General features: G+C 42.0%; 1 protein-coding gene across 35 annotated transcripts in view; it reads left to right on the top strand.

Annotated features, from left to right (window-relative positions):
* FNBP1 (formin binding protein 1) overlaps nt 1-20,784 on the top strand; it is a 93,178-nt gene that overhangs the window by 19,971 nt on the left and 52,423 nt on the right. For all 35 annotated transcript variants that reach the window (XM_077189266.1, XM_077189274.1, XM_077189270.1 and 32 more), the window contains exons 2-4: nt 9,320-9,435; nt 13,987-14,043; nt 16,521-16,668. In XM_077189266.1, the coding sequence (XP_077045381.1) occupies nt 9,320-9,435; nt 13,987-14,043; nt 16,521-16,668 (321 nt within the window). The remainder of the gene's footprint in view (nt 1-9,319; nt 9,436-13,986; nt 14,044-16,520; nt 16,669-20,784) is intronic.

Genomic DNA, 20,784 nt, shown 5'->3' with positions numbered 1-20,784 from the left:
AGTGAAAAGTTGCAACATTTGTCAACTGAAAAACCTTCCTGGAACAACAGCAGCAGTATATTTAGCATTGTTACCAGGCTGCAACTCCTGGGGGAGGCAGCTCGGATCTGGAGCTCTGCTGCAGCTCATGATTTATACCCTCCCAGCAGCAGAGCCCCACAAACCAGGAGGATCTGCTCATTTTCAAAGTTCTTGTTTATAATGCACGGAACAGTGAATCCCTGTGGGTCCTTGCAGCTTTCAGGCTGCAGCTCTGGATACTGTCAGCAAAAACCAAATCTTTATCCCATTCCTGTTCCCCCAGGATGAGCAGAAGGAGGAGGCTAGCATTGCTTTGTTTTGTTTCCTTGTTTTTTGTTTCTTTTTTAATGAGATTTGTGGGTTTAATTAATTCTAATGGTAGAGATGCATCATCTCTGTGGTCCCAGTAGATTTTAGCAGTTATGAGCCTTTGCTTAGCTAATGAGTCTGGATTTTAAAGTCTGGACTTTGCTGTTTATCCTCATACCTAGTACAAATAAGTTCACTTAAATCAGTCGAATTGCACTAGAATCACCAAAAGAAATAGCATGTGCATGTTTGTATCCAATTTAAATAATTGAACAAGTGCATGAAAAGGTTGAAATGCACTCAGTCCTTCAATAAAAAGAGTCCAACTTAACATCTGGCATTAGTTGTAGTTTCTCTCTTATTATCTTGTACTTTAAGAGCTTTCTTACATCCTGGGTTGTAATTTACACATTATAATGTATTTTGAAACAAAACTGTGTCTTGTTCTGGGGTTTCTTGAGTGTGTTTTATAAGCAGAATTGTAGGTTTGAAAAGAAGTGTTCCTTTCTGAATGGGCGGCTCGTGACAGATGGTTCTCATTGTGGCAAAGTCGTGCAGTGCCTCAAACCTCAAAGTGTGTAAATTTATTTGAAGGAAATGAATTGCTGCTGCATCATGGCCATCTATGAAAAGTGTCCTTGGACATTGAAATGGTGTTTTTTGAGCTTTTCCTTTTCCTTATTCAAAGAGAGCTATAAAATTCATTTTCAAGAGCACAAGAGCATGAAACTGTGACACCTCTAAGAAGCACATTTCCTTTTTCAAGAGATGCAACATTATCAGTGGGAGATCCTTCTAAAGATAACAGCACTGGTGCCTCAGTATGCCCTTTTCAGGTACCTGTTTGAATAAAACCAAAATAGCACCTCCTGCTCCATCATGGATGGACTTCTGTCCATGCAGTCTAGGACATGTAACCTGCATAATTTATCATCAAAAACTCCCTTGTTCCAAGAAAACAAAGGGTGGTCTTATTTGTCCCTCACTATCCATTATTTGGCTCAGTTGCTGTTTCTCTTCATCACCTGCTGCTCATCAGCTCTGTCCTGCTGCAGCTGAACTGATCACATCCTCCTGCCTTCCCACTCCCCTGAATTAATCACTCCTCTCTGTTATCTTACCTCTTTCAGCATCTTTCTGAGCTGCTGCAGTACCAGCAACCACATCCTCTCTCAGATGGTACATCCCCTGTCTCACCTTCCTTCCTGCCTGCTGTGTTAGCACAGCTACTTGCCCTGTTGCTATGGAGGAACTACAAGTTCTGCTTTACCACATCCTCTACAGGATACCAAGGCGTAGGGGGAGGAGGTTTGGTTTCACCCCAGGATGGGGAGGATGGTGGAGGGTTTGGGGCTTCATTTGCTTTGGGCTCAGGTGAGGAAGGCTCTTTTTGCTACAGTGGTAAGAGCAGCCCCTGGGGGCAAGACCAGGAGGTTTCTTGCAGGATCACCTGCTCCTGGAGCTCCACTGCTTCTGTGGCCTCTGACTCAGAACCTTCTGGCTACTGCAAAAGGAGCCAGTTTCACTTCACAGTTTAGGCTGTCAGCAGAGAGAAGGAGACACTGAGAGTGTGTGTGTGTGTGTGTGTGTGTGTGTGAATGCCTTGGCAGTGGATGACATCGGTTGTACTCACCCCGGGAAGCTTCCCCCCGTGAGCCACGTGCTGGGTTTTGCAGGGCTTCCATAAGAGGTGTTTGTTCAAGTGGGTCACCATGGCTGCACTCCAGTGACCTCTCCAGCAGGCAGAGCTGGCCTCTTGCTGACCTGTTGCTGCTCAGAGAGCCACTGTCCCTCCCTGCCCTGCCTTGGGAGCTTGGTGTTGGCTTTGCTGCTTTCACTGCTGTGGGCTCTGTAACCCAGTGCTGTGTGTTGGGCACCTTCTCTGCAATGAGGTTGAACCTTCACCAGTACAGAGCTCACCCCTCTCATTAGTGGGGATGTTCCTGTGCAGCTCTGCTGTAGGTGGATCTTGAAGTGAAATGTTGCAATCAAACTGGTTCCCTGTCAGCCCTGATGATCTGGTTGTGCTCCCAGGACTGGCCATGCCTCAGAGCAACTGGAATATTCATGGTGCTCTCCAGGTGCTGGCCTTTCTGCCAGCTGCTCATAGTTTTTCTCAGAAGCGTTTCTTGTTTGAATTAAAGTCAGGTTTTTATCCAGGTAGGGTTAAGGTATGGCCAAAACCTGCCTGTGGGACAGCTCCCTGGATTAATTAGCAGGAGGGGTCACTCGAGTTTGTGGAGGGTGGTTTTTGGGGTGGGGATGAGTGTGGTTGGTCTCAGAAGCAATTACAAGGCTGTGCAAAGGGCCTTGCTATTATACTGGGACAATGTTATTTTCTATCCAAATTAAAACTGGCAGAAGTATTAGAACTTATTTTGCTTTCCAGCTTCAGCAAAATGCTGAAGGAGGTTAAGCATTGCAAGGCTGAAATATGGCCCATAAACTGCTTTATTCACAATATCTACTGAAACAGGCAGGATAGTAGAGGTGAGTTTATCTAGCAACATAAAATGTATTTCAACCTAAAACAGTTTGTTTCCACTCTTGCTTTCTGTCAATTCCCCTTCACACAGGTTTGAAATACATTCAGTTTCCTAATGATGCAGCAAAGAATCTTATGTTTCTTTTTGTGGTGTCCTAGCTAGATCAAGTTCCCAGGTGAATGGAAGGGATAGACTAGTTAACCTTGAGGGCTTTATGGAAAAATGTGTTTAGGGGATGGCAATGAAAGGAAGATGGAGATGGGCAAGTAAAATGGCTTTTTTCTCTGGGCTATTTATTATTCAGCTCAAGCAGAAATCATACCTGTTTAGGCATCCTGGTGAAAAGGTTGGGAGGAATTTATTTAATACTTGAAAGGTAAAATGAAATTAAGCATGTGTGGCTGAAGAGGTGATCTGCATGACAAATGCACGTGATCATGAACAGCTTTGTTAGCAAGAACCGGATGTGTGGGGGAATGGAAGGTTCCGAAAACAACCCGTGAAGCCACAGCCCTGTGTGAGTGTGAACCTGGCAGAGATGATGTCCCTGCCCCATCCCTCTGTGAGTGCTCCTTGTCTCTGCTGCAGGAAGGGAAAGGTTGGTGTCCTGTGTTCCATATATAATCAGGGGTATTTGTTTAGTGTCATTAACTGAGGGTTTCACTGACTTGCTGACAAGTTTTGTGTGGGAAGTTGATTCTCATCAGTAGTGGCTGAGTCAACAGATGCTGAATTGCTTTGGTATTTTCTACTCATCTCTGTTTTCTGGAAGGCTCTTGCAGTGGTAGCCTGTATTTTATGCATTTTCTTTCATTATTAATTTGCCTGGAGACTGTTAACATTTGCATATAGCTTTATTGTAGGTCTCTGAGGATCTGTGATCTGAATTCCCCTGCATTCTGCCAGCACTGGAGTGCCATATGGGACTCAGCCGAGCCTGTGAAGGGCTCATCCTCTTGTTAATTATTTTTATAATTTGAAGTTGTTAAACCATGGAATCTAAAAAAGTAATTTAGAAATTGAACACTGTAATGTATTCTTGATCTTCACTTTAATTCCTTTTTGCCTATGAAAGTGAATGAGAGTGTTTAAAAAAAAAAAAGATATGGGAGGAGAAGGTATGATCAGAGGTAAAAATTAGCTATTAATTCCCCTATTACTATTTTTGTTATTAATGAAAGTAAACAAATAATCTTGTGAGGAAACAGAATCAAACTCACTGGGGAATGAGATAGTAGAAAGTCTTAAAATATTCTGAATATTCAATAATTCCGAGTCTTTATTGTATTGCTGCATGAGAATTACAGGAGGCATATGCTAAAAATAAAGGCTTTTCATTTGCTATTAGCATCTGGCTTTTCATCCTAGTCTTTCTTCATTATTCATCTCCATGTTAGCATTCTTAATTTCACAGTTCTGCACTGTCACCCCTGACAGCAGCAGAAAGGGTGACAGTGACAGTTTAGCCTGGATACTGGTACAGTAAAAGCTGCCAGCTCAGTCTACTCGGGGCAGGTTTGACAGGAAGATTTAAATTGCAGAATTCATTGGTAAATTCTCCTGGAATCTAAAGTTTTGTTCACAGCTGAAGCCCAGTAGAAACCCCAGTCCTTCTGGCCTGGCTGTCTGGCTGTAGCTCAAGAGAAAAGTGAGGGCATCCCCTTTATTTCAGTCCATGTTAAGGCTGGAGAAGCCCCTTGGGGGCAAGTGAAGAAGGTCCATCTTTGGATCTGAACACCATGTGTTGAACTATTTTGCAATAGATGGAAGCCTTCTAGAAAGAGGAAGGGATATCTCACTGAGCTGATCTTCAAAGACCTCATGAATAACACTTTATTGCTCAACAATTGGTTGTACTCCATGTTATATGGCCAAGAAATGGGAAGAAGGTTTTTCTTTTGCCTTTTTTTTATCCCTTAATGGCCAACTTTCCTCTTCCCAAAATACTTTGCATAGCTGGGGAATGTGACTTCAGGAGGGCAGTTGAGAAGTGAAGGGGATTTGACAGCTTAAAGTAACCATTCAAATGAAGCAAAGCAAATGGGCAGCACTATTTCCATTTTAAGCATTGTCAGGGTAACAAGCATGCAACTGAATTTCACAAAGAATGCATGGATGGGAGGTTATTTGGGCAGTGGTAAAAGCACCAGGAGAGAATTAATGGGAACAGAAATGAAGTTAGAAAATGAATTTAGAAACACACTTTGCCTTAGGGTTAAAATAGTCAAAGCATTCTGGGTACTTGGATGTCAAATTCCTGTTCAAGTTAATAACTAAAGTTCTACTTCCCTCTTGAGCTTCAGTTTTTGTGTGCATGCTCAAGAATATATTAAGCTCTGAACAGTTTTTTTTAAAGCATCAGGGGCTGTGCTTTCCCACCTGATCAGGTGGATCAGCTCCTCTATTTCAGCTCCTCTATCACCTGCGTGCTGTTGCTGGCTTTGGGAAGCAGGGGGAATCTGATGAAGGGGGTAAGTTACAGTTCCACAAGTTGTTTAATTACATGCAGATTGTGCCAGGCAATTAGAAGTCTATTCTTTTTAGTAAGCTGATACCACAATAAACACAGGCACTTGAAACTGCGAGAAGATGAGATTTGGCAGGTTGGAAGGACATAGTAACATGAAGGCTGTGGTGGTGGGAGCCTCCTGTGACAGACAGCTGACAGTCAGTGCAGGATTTCTGCTCAGAAAATGCTCTTAGGTGTGAACCAGTCTCTGAGCCAGAGGAAAGTAGGGAATTCTTCTAGAAAATGTTTTGGTGGTTCTTTTTCTGAGAAAACAGGTGTGGTGTGACCTTTTGTTTCTCCCTCACTGTGGCCATGTGGGAGCATTCTTACTGAACATTGCATCACATTTCTTGCCTTGTTTTCTTGAATGCTAAAGCCCTGTGGAGTTTATTGTTTCCTAATGTTCTCCCTGACTGGAAGGGTGAGGATGCTGCAAAAACGAACAGAGGAGAGTCTGTGTATTGAAACTGGAAGCTGAAACAGCAGCTCATGGGGCACCTGAGCCCTCCTGCAGCTGATGACTGAACCTGCAGAGCTGCAGTGGCACAGTTCACCTGCTAAACCACCTCTGCCAGGGCTGGTGCAATTTGTACTGAAAACATGTGGTGTTCTCATTAGACTCCAGAATAATTGATGGGGGTTTTAAACTCTAGTTTCCTATTGATAATGCATTTTTGTAATGAACTTTGAGAAAAGTAAATACATTTCCAAAAAGTGTTTTCAATATTGATTATTTGAAGGCATGATATTATTACCTGCTCTCAAAAATCTCTTCTTCAGAAGTCCTATTTTGCATTGATTGCATGTATCCCTGGACTTTGGGATTCCATGAATTGAAGGTTATGCTGGACACATTTTGTGTCCTCTGTCATCCCTTGATTGATGAACTCAGAGCCTTTGTGTACCTTCAGTGTCCTTCCAGATGCATGGAGTGAGGAGGACAATCTGTGTGGTGTCCCTGTGGCTGCACTGCCCTTCCTTTGGACTCTCATGCTCAGCCAGTGATGGTGTTGCCAATTTTACTGACTTTTCTTCATCCTCAAGGCACTCAGCAAAGGGAAGGGACAATGGAATGCATGACCCCAGTGTAACACACTGCTGTGGGGCGTTGGCTGCTGGTGAAATGGCACTTGGGCCAGCACTGTTCCATGCCCAGAAAAGAACAGAAACTCTTCTCTTTAGCAAATTTGCAGAGAGTTAAACTTCCCCTTGTCTCTCTTGATAGTGGAGGTCAGTGCTTGTACTTTTGAGGTGGTTCTGCCTAGAGCTTGGCACAGGGCAAGTGCCTCATCTCACTTTATAAATAGAAATTCAGCATCTTCCCGTGGTTGATGTGTCTGACAGCTGCACCACCGTGTGCTCCTCTTACACTGCTCCTCAGGGAGTTTTATTTTACCAGCTTGGCCTAGTGAGGCCTTAGAAACAGTCCAGCAGGTCCCTCTGGAGCCATTTCTGGGTTTTTATTCAAACTCTGGTCTAAATGATGCTCTGAGAATTGATTCAGGGTGGGAATTTTGGATAAGCCACCACCAGGGTCGCCTTTTGAGGGTGAACCTGCTCTGTCTTGAAATCTGGATTACCTTGAAGGGCAGGATCTCCTTGAAAGGCATTCTTTCCTCTGGGAAACCTTGACCTTTCCTCTTTCTATGGGGTCACAATAGGATAATAAGCTGGTTTATCAGATCACATTTGTACCAAGAAGGGTGGTTAAATTTGCTTACAGGGATTGCAGGGTGAATTTCCCTGCCCGAGATTTCCCTTCTCTAAATCAGGAGTGTGTGAATCCATGTAAACCTGTGACTAATGGGCTTCCCTATGGGGTATTTATTTTATATGCATGTGTTTATGTTAAATAATGTAAATTATGGAAGAGTAGGGTGTGGGAGAGCTAGAAGACCTCTTTATCAGAAACCTTAAAAAGGCCATGTTTGCATTACTCTCCTGATTCCTGCATAATCCCAAGATGGAGAGGTTGTATATTTGAAGCAGAGCAGAAGGTGCTTCTCTGTGCTGGTATCAGACTCCAGGCTGGGCTGAGCCCCCTGGCAGGAGGAGCACCATTGCTACCCCTGATTTTGCCTTCTCTCCAGCGATGAGACTGCCTGAAATTGAGATTTGTATATAGCCAAATGTGTACATTTTTAGTCTGTGTATTCCCTTTCTGCAGAATGCACACATCCTCTTTCTGAGTGACTGATGCTACACTGGTTCAAGGGTGATTTGTATTGCTGGAAGTAAGAATTTTATTTTGTGTAGTTTGAATTTTTTTACTCCAGTTGCTCTTAAACACTTTCTTGTAGTTTCTGGAACACTTAGTCCTGGAGCACTTAAGGTTCTTTACTATTTTTCTAACTTTGTACCATTACCTTTTGCTGTTCTTCTGCCTTCAGTGCCTCTTTAATTGACTAAAACTGACGTAAGTTGAAACCTAGTCTGATTTGGCTGACTTGGTTTGAAATAGTACCCAATGCTAAAGCAGAGCAAACACACAATGCACAAACCCTGTGTGTCCCATTCCATGAGCCTTTCCTGCTGATTTAACTCCCTTCTTGATGGTGTTTTGCAGATGTTGTCTTCTTTACATGGTTCCTGTTTCTTCCCTTCCTATTACAGTTAAGCAGGTTATTTTCTTTATTAGCTCCTGTGTCCATGACTGTTCAAGGCTGGCAGAGTCCCTCCTGCCACCAGTGTAACTCTGTCACAGCCAGATGTGCTGAAAGTGGTATTGGATAAAAGCACCATATTCACAAACCAGGCTTTGTTGTAGCTTTCAGTTATTTTTCTGCTCTGTGTCTAAATGGAGTGGGCTTGTCTGGCTTTTGTATCTCAGTGATAGCTCTGCACACTGAGTCAAAGGGCCAAGTCTTTTGATGCAGAGAAGCATCACTTGTATCAGAATCTTTGCTAGTGGCAGCTCAGCATCCCACCCAAATCTAGGGCTGTGGGTAGTTTTGTGGAAAACATGGTCAATCTAATTTGTAGATTGTACAAACTTACTCTCTATTTTCTTTGTAAACCATAATGGAACCTGATGCCAAATAAGTTAGGCTGATATTAAAGCCCTTGTTTATTTTACAGTGTATGTCTGTCAGAATAAGTATTCAATGTATTACAGTTTAAAAATTATATTTCAAGTATTGTAGAAACAGTAACTTCTGCAAAGCTGTGTGGAATGGATTGTGGAATTTCAGTGCTGTTGAAGTAACCAAATTTTGAAAAATAAGGTGATTAAAATTGAAATCTGCAGATAGTAATAAACTGGCTTGGATAATTAATTTGGATTTAGAGTTGCTTAATTTCTCTTGGCATTTGCAAATCCCAGACTGACTTGTGGAATGTTCTTGATTTCATTGAAAACATGTGTGACCGTTTTTGAGGGCAACAATATTTGAAGAACAAAGCAGTATCTGTATCTAAATGGAGGTGGACAAGAAAACTTTCATAAACAGAGCTTATGTCATTTTGGGGGGCATCATGTCGTCTGCTTTAGAGCAAACAGGCTACAAAGGAATTGAACTCTGCTCTGAAACAAGATTAACTGTTCTGAATAACATTTTAAATGCATAGCACTAGCAAAGCTGGAGTTTAAATCTACCATTTTCATATGAAAATCAGAATTATTAATTAGGAGTAGATTCCAAATTCATGGAACTTCTGTTACTTTTTCAGAGTAAAACAAAATACTGTCATGAGTTTCTATTTCTTACCCTACATTTATATATTTATATTAGAAGATGGTATTTAATAGAATTGCCAGTATTTCTGGAATGAAACTGATTCAGCAATGAGTAATGAAGAGTGTTACTGAATTGGGCTCGTGTTAAAATACAGATTTCTGTTGTTAAAAACCTGTCTCACTATAAAAGTATCTAACTGGTAATGGAAAATATTAACAACACTTTCTGTATGGTGATACTGCCTTTGTAAATTAATTTTAAGTTGTCTCTGTGTTCAATGAGACTAAACTTTTTATTTTTATTTTTATTCATTGCAGGACCAGTTTGACAACTTAGAAAAACACACGCAGTGGGGTATTGATGTTCTGGAAAAGTACATCAAGTTTGTAAAAGAAAGGACAGAGATTGAACTCAGCTATGCAAAGCAGCTTAGGTAAGTTGATAAGTAAAATTCTGGACTTTGAGTTGCATCTCTTCAGAGCCTGTAATCAACTCGAGTTTTGCTGTGTCAGTGGTGATTTTGTTTATAATAATGGCTTTCAGAAAATAACTTTAATTTAGAGATTGGAAAGTAAAAGTTAATTTAAGATCCTGTTGTATTATATCTGCTAGTAATCATATGTTTTGCACAAAGAGAGGTTGTTGAGGTGGCTGAGCAGCACACTAGGGCTTACTCACAGTTTATGCATGATGAATGGCTCAGGCTTTGAGGACAGCACTGTAATGTTTTCCATGAAATTGGGGCTGCTGTGCAAAAATGCTGAAGGGTTTAAGGATTCAATGGAATAATGATCATTTGTTAGGAGAAGTTTAGGTTTTCCTTTACTAAGACAGGCCTTTGTTGAACGTGCATGGGGAGGAATTACAGGTCAGAAAGTCAGCCCCAGCCCTTGGTCATTTTTCCTATGTAGTTAAGAAGGTTACAGCCTGAGATTTGAATTACAGTTTTATGATCTTTTGAGGTGTCTCCTGATCTCTGTCTCTCAGAGCAGAGATTTTTGTGAATTTATCTCAAATAATTGCTGCTGGGTAATTTCTATGTGTCCATGTCTGGTTTGATTGTAGTCAGAGATGAGAATGTGTGAATCAGACACAGAAAAATTCTTCCTTGAGGTCAGGTCCTGGGGAAGAGGTGCTAAGATCCCTCCCACAGGAGCAGATATCACCTTGCTTTTCCCAGTGAGGTAGAAAAAACTGAGAATTGATCAGGGGTGAGAAGGGAGTAAAGCACACAGGGGGATCCTGCTGAACATTGTTGGCAGCCACTGGTGACCAGTGCTCAACTGGAAGTGCTGGTGTTAACTGGGAGGGGGAGAGCAGGAATCATCATTCCTAACCCCTCCAGTTAACTCACCTTTTATTTGCATGGTGATAATAAATCTTGAGAACTCTTTCCATTATTATTGGCTTTTAAAGTTATGGGATCTGAGGTTTCATTTGATCTGTGTATTTAACAGAGTTTCTATTTAAAAAAAAACACTCACCCAGAATTTGCTTGTGTTTGAGTGGACTGGAGATGCACAATGGCCTGTGATTCATGAGGAGCTGGTTGCAGATAAATCCCTGCCTTGATGGCTGTGTGCTCTCCCAGGGGAATGCCAGGAGGGTTCCCCAGGGTTTCTGCTACAGACAAGCAGGAAATAGAAAATGACTCGTGCAGGAACAAATTGCTCACATCCTATGGAGAGGAGCAGAGGGTGAATTGCAGAGAGTGTGACTGGACTGGGAAAGCCCAGCAGAGTATCTGGGTGAGCTGGCCTCTCTTAGGAACAATCCTGCACTAGACTCACTGGGGTATTCAGGATGACAAATTCCAGGTATAAAGAGCTTAATTATTAAAATAAACACCCAAACAACATCTAAACAAAAGTGAAAGATTGTTTTACCTGTGGCTATGTAGAAACTATGAATTCCTGAGCTTTATTTCTTATGCTGTTCTAGACTTCCCAAAAAACCATGGTCTATTTGTTTCCTGCCTCTCTGTATTTTTATGGTTTATGGACAAATACATCTGTCCCCAAGGAGCTCTTAAACACAGGGTTGCTTGCAGACACCTAAGAAGTATAAAAGAAAAAAAAAACAAAAAATGTAGACTTGTCAAGTGTTGAGGTAAAACAGTGCTGGACATTAAAAAAGAATAATAAATCATGTATCTGCTTTTATTTAATAAGGGTCCTTAAGCCTGGTGCAAACCTTTTTTGTACCACATCAATTTGGTGTAAAAGGGCTGCATCACATCACTGCATGTCATAACATGCAGAAAATGTTATTAAAAAGAGGCAGGTTAACTCCAGGTACTCCTGTGGATGTAACTCAATTTTGTTTGTAGTGTAAGTAAAGCTGCTGAAATTTATTTCCTTCTGTCCAACTTGTACTTTCTGTTCCATCCCTGGGTTACCTAACTAGCTATTGCTCCTCTCTATCTATCTACATCTCAGCCTGGTCATCTATTGAAGTTAAATTTTCTTCTATTTAAAGACATTTCTTTATAATTCTGCAGATGTATATTTAATATTTTTTGGTTAGACTTACATCTCAATTACAATTAGCCTGGTTTGGGGGTCCAGATCTGACTTGGTTATTTTCTTAATTGTTTTGCATTGTATTTATTGAATCATAAAGCTAGGCTGGAATGTAGGAACTATGGTAGAATGCTTCTTTTAGGTATTTTAACTTCCATGGGACACAGATGTGCTGGATGCTGTGCTCCCAGTGCTGAGCTGCTGTGTCCTTGTCACTTCCCTGCAGCACATGCACTCAGAGCATCACAAAGGGTGTCAGAACCCTTGCCTAATGTGATGATGGATGGATGGCCTCAAGGAAAATGTGTTGGAAAAAATGCTTCAGGTGTCAGGATAATCTGAGAATCAGAACCCCTGATGTCTGACATCTTTCTCTCACATTTGTCACCCAAGTTGAAATATGGGAGCAGAGAAGCAAGCTGGAAAGGCAGAAAAAATGAGGCAGAATGAAAGGCAAATAGAAATACTCGTGGAGATGGGTGCTCAGAGTGGCAGAGAACCTTTCCAGAGCTGCTTTTATTATGTGCCAGCTCCCTCTGTAATCATTGTTGGCACTGAAGGTGTCACTGTCACTGCTTCCTGGGCAGTGCTGGTGGTGCCACTGCACCAGGACTTGTGGATTCACTGGCACTTGTGGGGGTTTTTGTGTGTACCTGGTTAAACCTACGTCTGATTTTTGAAAACAGCAAAAAATAATTAGAGAACTTCAATATATAGACTCCATTTGTGTGTTGTGTAAATTTCACAGAAGATAATGAAGTGTTTAACCCAGATGCTAATCCTTGGTAAGTGGTTTTTGTCTGTGAAAGCAGACTGGATTTTCCCCCCCTCAGCTCTGTAGCATTTCTGCACCTTTAAAGATTCACAGGAAGCCAGTTGCTGTGTGTGTCAGAATTAATTGGGCAGCCTGACAGTGCAGGGAGATGGAGTTTGACTGTGTGAAAATGCCTTATTACTGTAGCCTTCTGTGCTTTTTTTCTTGTGGTTTTTCCTTTCCCCTTCAAGCTGGTGCATGGAAGGAGGCATTCCCATGGCATACAAGGGGTGCTGTAAAATTTATTTTCATCATGCAGAACAGTTTGCAGAACCCTTCCCATTCTGGTGGTTGGTGGAAGCTGCAGAACTAGAGAAGTTAATTTTTCAGAGCATATTCTTGGAGAGAAGGCACAGACTGAGAGGGAGATACTCATTTGGATCCCTTCCAGTCAAGATACTTAAATTTTGAGGAACACATGTTTGTCTGTGCAAATCTGCCAGCGTTCTGGCTACTCCTCTGTTGGGGCAGATGCTCCTTAATTCCTCAAGGAGAACAAAAGGAATAAGAAATGTGAGATGGGAGGCCCTGCTGTCCCCAAGTCAGCAGCAAAACCAGCATCAGCAGGGAATGGGTTACACCTATGAAAAAGCAGATGTATTCTGGGATTTCTCCAAAGAGTTTGGCATGGATAAGTTGATAAAACTCAGTCCTCCTTCGGACAATGATTCCATCAATACTCCCTGTGTGCTGCTCTTCATCACTGAAACAACCTTGTAAAACTAAACCAAATGGCTTCCCTTTCCCAGCAGGGTGAGAGGCTGCCAGAGAGAACAGAGTCATGGGGCTCAGTTTAGGACAGAGGAGCACTGAAACATCCTTAAAATTGCTCAGCTCTGTGCTGTGCTGCAGTGCCATGTGCATCCTGGTGCTGACACCAGCAAGGGGCACTCAGGGCCAGGTGGGCAGCACACCTTCCCAAAGCCCTGGGTTTGCTGCTGATGAGAGGCTTGTGGGGCAATGAAAACCATCCAGTCACTGTCAGATGTGCTCACAGCAAGCTTCAGGTTTCTTATTTAAGATACAATCACTCCAAGAGCATATTGGTGTTTTAAAATTAAATCAGTAGTTGGCTGGGGGATAATGAGATACAATCATCTGTGCTAATTAGGATAATCAAATGTCACACTTCCCCCAGCATTAGTTGATAATCACAAAATGAACCCCCTTTTGCTATCTCAGTGCAGCTTCCCACAGCTTTGTGAAGGGTTTTTTTTTGCCTTCTAATCATCCTGCTAAATGCAGGCAAACCTGCCTGGCCAAGAATGTCATCTGCTGCTTCAGATCTCCCTTTCCTGGGATGACTCCTGCTCTAAAAGAACCTCTCCCCTAGATCAGGTGAAGGAGATCAGTGCATCAGCAGAACCAGAACCCAGCTGTATCAACTTCATGACCTTAATTTAGCAACTTCTTGGGTTCAGAATCTGCTGCTTTGTTGTAGATAGAGACTGGAGCAGTGTGCAGCCCATTCTGAGAGTGTCACTAGAGCACAATCAAAGCCTGATTATAGTCATGCTTCAGGAGAGGTGTCTGCTCACTGCAGATAAAAACTACAGCCTCACAGAATGTGTGTGCACCTACAGATCATCAGTAAGCTTCAAAGGATATTTTAAAATTTTGTTTTATGTCTCTTTATTTTTAATTTTAGGAATCTTTCAAAGAAATACCAACCCAAGAAGAACTCCAAAGAGGAGGAAGAATACAGGTATGTTCATGATCCCCTGCTGGGTGAGCACACATTGATGAAGGAATGGCAAAGTTTGGGTCATCACCTAGGATTTGGCTTGTAAACCCAAGGTTTTAATGTCAAGGGTAAGAATACAGACATCAGAGATGCAGAAACAGGCTTGTGGGGTAGATACTAAGGAATGGATTTGCCCTGTAACTACTCAGTTCCCTTATGTTGCAGTTTCTGGATGCCTGGGTTGGGGTTTTGGTTTCATTTGTTTTTTAATGTGCCTTAAAACCTTCAAGCCAGACTGATCCTGGTTCTCTGAAGTGAACAACCAAATTCATATCTGCTTTCAGCAGGAGCAGAAGCAGTTGTTAATTTTAGCATGAAACTCAAGCACTCTGTGTAAGTATTAAATGACTCAAACAGGCTGACAACACAGATTAGTAACTTACAAAAGGAGTAATGTTCTAACACCACAGTGGCTCCTGGAGAGCAGGGTGGAGGATCAGGGCTGTACTCCCAGTGTCCTGGGGTTGCTCCTGTTGAAGGATGTGGCACAGCCTCACCTGTCTGCTTGTGATTCCCCTGCTCAGACCTGTCCCCATGGCAGGGGATTGATGCTGTGCTCACAGGCAGAGCACCAAAGTCCAGGAGATGAGACACCACAGGTCCCTAAGAACACTCCTGCCCTTGGGGAGAATAAAGGAGAATTTTCTAGAAGATGAGCTTCCCAGCAGGCTCTAAATCAGTGAGAACCTTTCCCCTTAGGGCACTGTGACCCCTGAGTTTCTCAGTGTCAGGGTTTTGTAATGAAGGAAGGCATGGCAGGGGCTGAGCCTCAGCCTGGTGCTCCAGGAGGCTGCTCTGCCTCTGGAGAGCCCAGCAGCAGCCTCAAACCCTTGACCTTGAAATTTGACATGTTTCAAAAGAGTTTGGATATGGCTCCAATTGGATAATTATATTAATACAGATTTTTTGGGTCAGCCCTCCAAGCTGCTCTCTACAGCTACTCCAGTGGCTTGTGTAACAGAGATAACAAGCTTTTTGCTTGCTTTTTAATTTATGTTTAGGAACATTGTTTGGGAATCAGTTATTTATGCCATTGTTTCCTGAGATATTGATATTTACACAAGGAAGATTATGTTACCAGCACAGTGGCTGTTTTGGTCTGTACCCAAGATTAGGAATAAATCTGCCTTTGGATAGCTCTACCATAAATGGGTATTTTGAATTTACTACAATGGGTTTTGGCACATCCTTCATTGCTGAAAAAGGATATTGGAGTTGAAAGATTCTATGTGATGTGGCACATAAGATCCTGAGCATCCTTTGCCCTTTATAAATACAGTGTTCACCTCAGTGTGGTTACTTCATGTCTCAAAACAATGTCTGGGGATTTGTCATGTGACCTTTGGGTGCCTCAGATGCTGCTTGGAGACAACCTGGCTAAAAATCAGCTTTTTCAAGCTCATTGTCAGTCTCTAATTCTGTGTCTTTTATATCTTGGGATTTTTTTTCAACTGGGATTTCTCTCATTTCACATCTTGACTGTGAATATTTCTGCTTGTAACATTTTTAGTCCCTTTTAGTCCCCTTTTTAGTTGCTCCTGTTTTTATTTTCATCTGATACTTTTTTTATCCCTACTTCTACCACTCCATTCTATTTCCTCTAAATATCTCCATCTTTGCTTTGATTTTTCACCTTTAGGTGATGTTACCAGTGCAGGCCACTACTATTTTAGAATTAGAATAATAATAATAACAACAACAATAGTTTTTCTGGTATGTAGTAGTGTCTTGCTGCTGGCTTCCAGCTGCCCAGCACAGCCAGCTGGGGTATTTAAATGCAGCTCTTTTGGCACTGGGCTGAATATACCAGTGACATAATCTGCTGCTTCAAAATTTGTGTGCACAGATGTTTCTTCCTTTCAATAATACATGGAATGCTATATGGGAGATTATTTGATATGAAAAAATAAACCTTGTGATGGAAGGTACTAAAAAAATATGGGTTGACAATGAACAGCTGGTTAGTAAACTCTATTTATTTGAAAACTTTATAAACTATATCTGATTTAAATCAAATTTACACTATGAAAAACTTTCTTTTCTAGGCTATGCTGGCCAAAATTTTGCTTGCTTAGACAGGATTTTTCCAGGTAGGATATACTGATGACTCTGTGCACTGAATTGTAGGAATTGAGAGAGTACAACTAGAAATGTTTGGTGAGTAGAGATTAGAAAACTGAAGCCCCAGAGCTGTGCTGATAAAGAACCTGGCACTCTCAAGTGGTGATATTTTAAGAGCCAGTGTCAAACTGTCTAAATTGAGATAGACTTATCAGACAACTGTCAGTGTGTGGGACAGGCTTCCTCTGGAGAAATTCCTTCCAGTGAATCTGTGCTAATTCATTGCAATGCTAAGTGCTTAAGGAGGATCCCATCTCCCTTTGCAGGGCGTCTGTCAGAAAATAAAGAGACTAAAAATGCATTTCTGTCCTTTGCAGGTACACATCAACTAGAGCCTTCCTAGCCACTTTAAATGAGATGAATGACTATGCTGGCCAGCATGAGGTGATCTCAGAGAACATGACCTCTCTGATCACTGCGGAGTTAACGCGCTACGTGCAGGAGCTGAAGCAGGAGAGGAAATCGGTAACTCATCCTTCTTTATTTATTATTCACAAGGAATTGCTATTTAAGACAGCTAATTAGTGGTAGTGGAGTTCAATGGTAAGTGAGATTTATTTGTAGTTAATAAACATGAGCTGTGCTAATGAACCAAGCATTAAAGAAGTGGGTTATGTGCCCTGGCCAAGTCACTGAACCATTTGAATCAAATGTTATAAAATCAGACAGGAATGCCTGCAGGAGAATCCCTCCTAAATAAGGTCAGAGACCCATCTGTGCTTAAGGCTCTGCTAGCCAAAAGCTTGCTTGGGGAAGAGTCCAGCAGCACTGTGTAAAGCCTGAAATAGAGGAAATGCAGTGCTGAGGCTGATTGAGGGAATTATTTGTATTTTGATTCACATTTTTTGTGCTTCTCAGCCAGATCTGGCCAAGGGGACTCTTTAAAAATTATTTTGATAAGAAATAGGTGATTTATCTTGTTTGGTGAAGGTGTGGAATGTGGTTTTTCAACCTGTTGTTCTTCAAGACTGGTACAATTAATAGCTTTATGTTAGTGCTCTATTGCAGCTGGTACGTTAGGGACCTGTGTGCCTGCTGCAGGAATGATCAAAGCTGATTAATTTGCACATCACCAGCTCTGTAAAATGGATGGTTGAGATGTGATTTCCTTCCTTGCCTTGAACCCTTTTATCTCCTGGATGTGTGAGCATAGAAGAAGGATTCTAAGCACTACAAATACTCACAGAACAGGTATAAAATGACTAAGCAAAGTGCAAAGGGAGCATCAGAGCATTATATTTCATTTCCAAGCTGTTGGTCTATTTTGGAAAGTGCAAAAATACTCCTGCAGAACTTATGCATTTATAAATAGTCCCACTAAACACTAAGCATGTGTTGAGGTGCTGTGTGGGAGCAGAGCCCTGGAAATCACCACCTTTTTCTAAGTATAGCATTAGAATGATAATTCTGTCAGCAGAGGAAAAGAATATATTGACATACCTTTAATCTGCAGAATGGTGTGTAATCTTCAGCATGGAAGGATGTTTTACATACAACTGTGATGGGAATGTTTTCTCAGCCCCTCTGTGACCTTGTATCCAGCGTGGATCTGTGCAAAAAGGAGAAAAAAAGGAAAAAAAAAAAAGCAGCATTCTAGGGTGGCATTTTTCTGTCAGCTCCTGCTTTTTGCCTGTTTTTTCAATTACATGGGTATATAAGTTGATTGGACTATCTAGATGTTTTAAGTACCATGGAAGAGGGCTTGCAATACTTCTTGTAAAGAATTTGAGCAGTAACTATTGGCTTTTTGTTTTGTTTGTAAACTTTTCTAGTAAGTATGGCTTATGTAAGTAAGGGGTGAATGACAGGAAAATGAGTGTAATATTGGCCTAGTGATAAGAACAGGGGAACAGCAAAAAGCAAGTGAGTGTATTTACCTGCTGTTGCTGATAATTACTGGCCTTTAACAGAAAACAGTTGTCAGTCACAGTTGTTTTGTTCTTGCAACATAAATCAATCTTAAAGGAATTAGGAATCCTTGTCTGGTTCCTGTAGATTTCTCATTCATGAGAAAACGGTGTTGAAAAGGAAACTGTTCCCACCCTCAGGCATTTTTCATGCACAGCCTCTCACTTCATCCTGTAACAGCATTGATCCTGCTGAGATCTGCAGGAGGGGAGGGTGGATGTTGTGTAAATATTACAGAGAGCTGCAGCTTAGGCAAAACCTTTTATGATATCAATTAATGAATGACTTGGTATTTCCAGAAATTTTGTTGGCAGAGTTCTCGTGCTCACTGTTTGTTCTGCCATCAGCTGCTGTGCTCCAGGTCCAAAGAATCATTTGGATGAGCCACTCCTGGGGTTGGGTCCATGTGTAGGAGTTGGGAGACCCACATTCTTCTCCACTGAGTCTTGAATTAAGTCATTCAGGTGTCCAAATACCTGTAAAAGGGTAAAATTTCCAGTGATTTCAGCATGACTGTGGTAGATAAGCACTTCTGCTCTTTTGGTTTTACTTTCCCACCTGGAAGATGGAAATGATACACACAGAGGTGTCATAACTATAAATGTGTGAAAGATGAACTCAAGTCCAGCAGAAGGTGGTCAGACAAATCAGAATGGGGTTGGAAGGGACCTTAGAGCTCATCCCATTTTCCTCCTGCCATGGGCAGGGATAACTGGACCAGCCTGTGTCAGGCCTGGCCAGCCTGGCCTTGAACACTTCCAGAGATGGGGCAGCCCCAGCTTCTCTGGGGCCTCAGCACCCTCACAGGGAAGAACTTTTTCAACTATTTCTAAATACAGCTTCTGTTTCCAAAGGAAACCCCTTTGATGCACAGGAGTGTTTGCTGGAGTTGGGAGCACTGAGTGTGACTGGTCATCTTTGAACACGTGGGGGCTGGTGCCTGCCTGCTCTGCTCTGTTTTCATGCTCATTTAGCTCTGTTGATTCCAGTGGAATTACACCAGCAGATGATTGGGGTCACACAGTAATAAATCATTTCTTGGCTTCTCCTTGGCCTGGAAGTGGTGCAGAACTGATACTGTATCATGCCTTACATTGGCTTTATGCTGGGTAAAATTCATCTGGCATGCAAATTGGACATATATTGGGTTTGTTTCGCTCTCTGAAAGGTGTCCTTGAAGGCTGCCTATGTCGTTTTTTCTATAAAAGATGGTTGCTAGAGGTGAAAATAAGGAAAGAAGCAACTGATCAAAACCAAGACAGGACAATTGTGCAGGTTGGACAAGTGGGATGATGTGCAAGGTCAGTGCTTTGGTGCTGTTGTTGAAAAGAGAGATACCTCCTTTTTCCTCTGATCTGATTTAGAACTTGGGAGAGTTCTGGGTTACCTTTACATTTTTTCAGATCCTGTGCTTTATTGCATGATGGCTTTTTGACCTTTAGAAAGTAGTTACAAAAAATCAGGCAAAGGCTCCTTGTGTGAAACTTAAATATTTTTAGGAGCAAAGGTAAATCAGTGACTTTATCATTTTACACATTCCTCTTCCATAAGATTGCTCCCAATGTTGTCAAATGAGTTGTTTTGCCCTCACAGACACTAAGTCATGTACACACCCTGCCTGCTTTTCACACAGTGAGATGGAGAACTCCTTGTGTTGTTTCAGTTCTTCCCAGCTGCCCAGTGAAGTGAAACTATAGTGCAGTTCCTCACTTGAACTTCTTCTTGTACTCTCTTGATCTTACTGTGCTCTCTCAGGAGAAATTCTCATCCTCAGGGTCCTTGTTAGCTGGCTACAAGCTCAAATTTCAGTTCTGTGTTGTGTGAAGTGCATGTCCCATCCATATTCCCCTTGAGGTTGTTGAGGTCAGATGTCCATGACTGAATTGCTCTTGGAAGATGTCATCAAGTCACACAAATGAGGTGGGAATCACCTCTGGGTGGTTCAGGGAAAGAACTTGCTCCTGCAGTCATGCTTCATGTCACCCCAATGTCACCAAAGCCTTACTTTGGGGTGGCTCTCAAACGTGTCAAGTTTGACCTTGATGATCCTGAAGGTCTCATCCAACCTTGTGATTGTGACCTGCAGTATTACAAAATTGACTCTTAATCTTGTCCATCTTTGACAAAAGAGAAGGTGGTGATCCTGTCATGTCAAGATGAGTGTTTGGACTTTACTTCACAAGCACTGACATGTAATGCACTTCTTGGTTGGAAATAGGGAAGGTTTAGTGCAATACAATAGAAATGTACTGAGCCAACCATTGAGAATTTTTGGTTTTTGGCTTATTTTTTTCCCTTAACACTTCACAGCACATGGCTGATTTATACATCCAACTATGGCTGAAGAACCCATCCAATTCTGTGATTTGGATAGAAATTCAAGAATTATTTCCTGGGGCCATTCTGATTTAGATTTCTGGTCACAAACTAGGTCTGACTTACAGCCTCCTCTGGCAGCAGCTGCTCTGTGTAGCCACTGCTCATGGCAGCTTTGCTAAAAATGTGTTTGGGAGTCATGAACTATCCCTCTGATTACTGCTGCTGCTCTCACCTCTACCTCCACCTCCCCTTGGGGCTGGTCTGGCTCCATACAATCAAGCATGAAAGTCAGGTAGAAGCCAAGGGCTTTGCTGCAGACTGAACTGGTGCAGCACTGGGATTCTGTGGTTGGGA

Source organism: Agelaius phoeniceus, chromosome 21 (assembly GCF_051311805.1).
Source record: "Agelaius phoeniceus isolate bAgePho1 chromosome 21, bAgePho1.hap1, whole genome shotgun sequence".
Classification (NCBI taxonomy): Eukaryota; Metazoa; Chordata; class Aves; order Passeriformes; family Icteridae; genus Agelaius; species Agelaius phoeniceus.
Note: the sequence above shows the minus strand (reverse complement) of the source record. Positions and strands in the feature narration are given on the sequence as shown.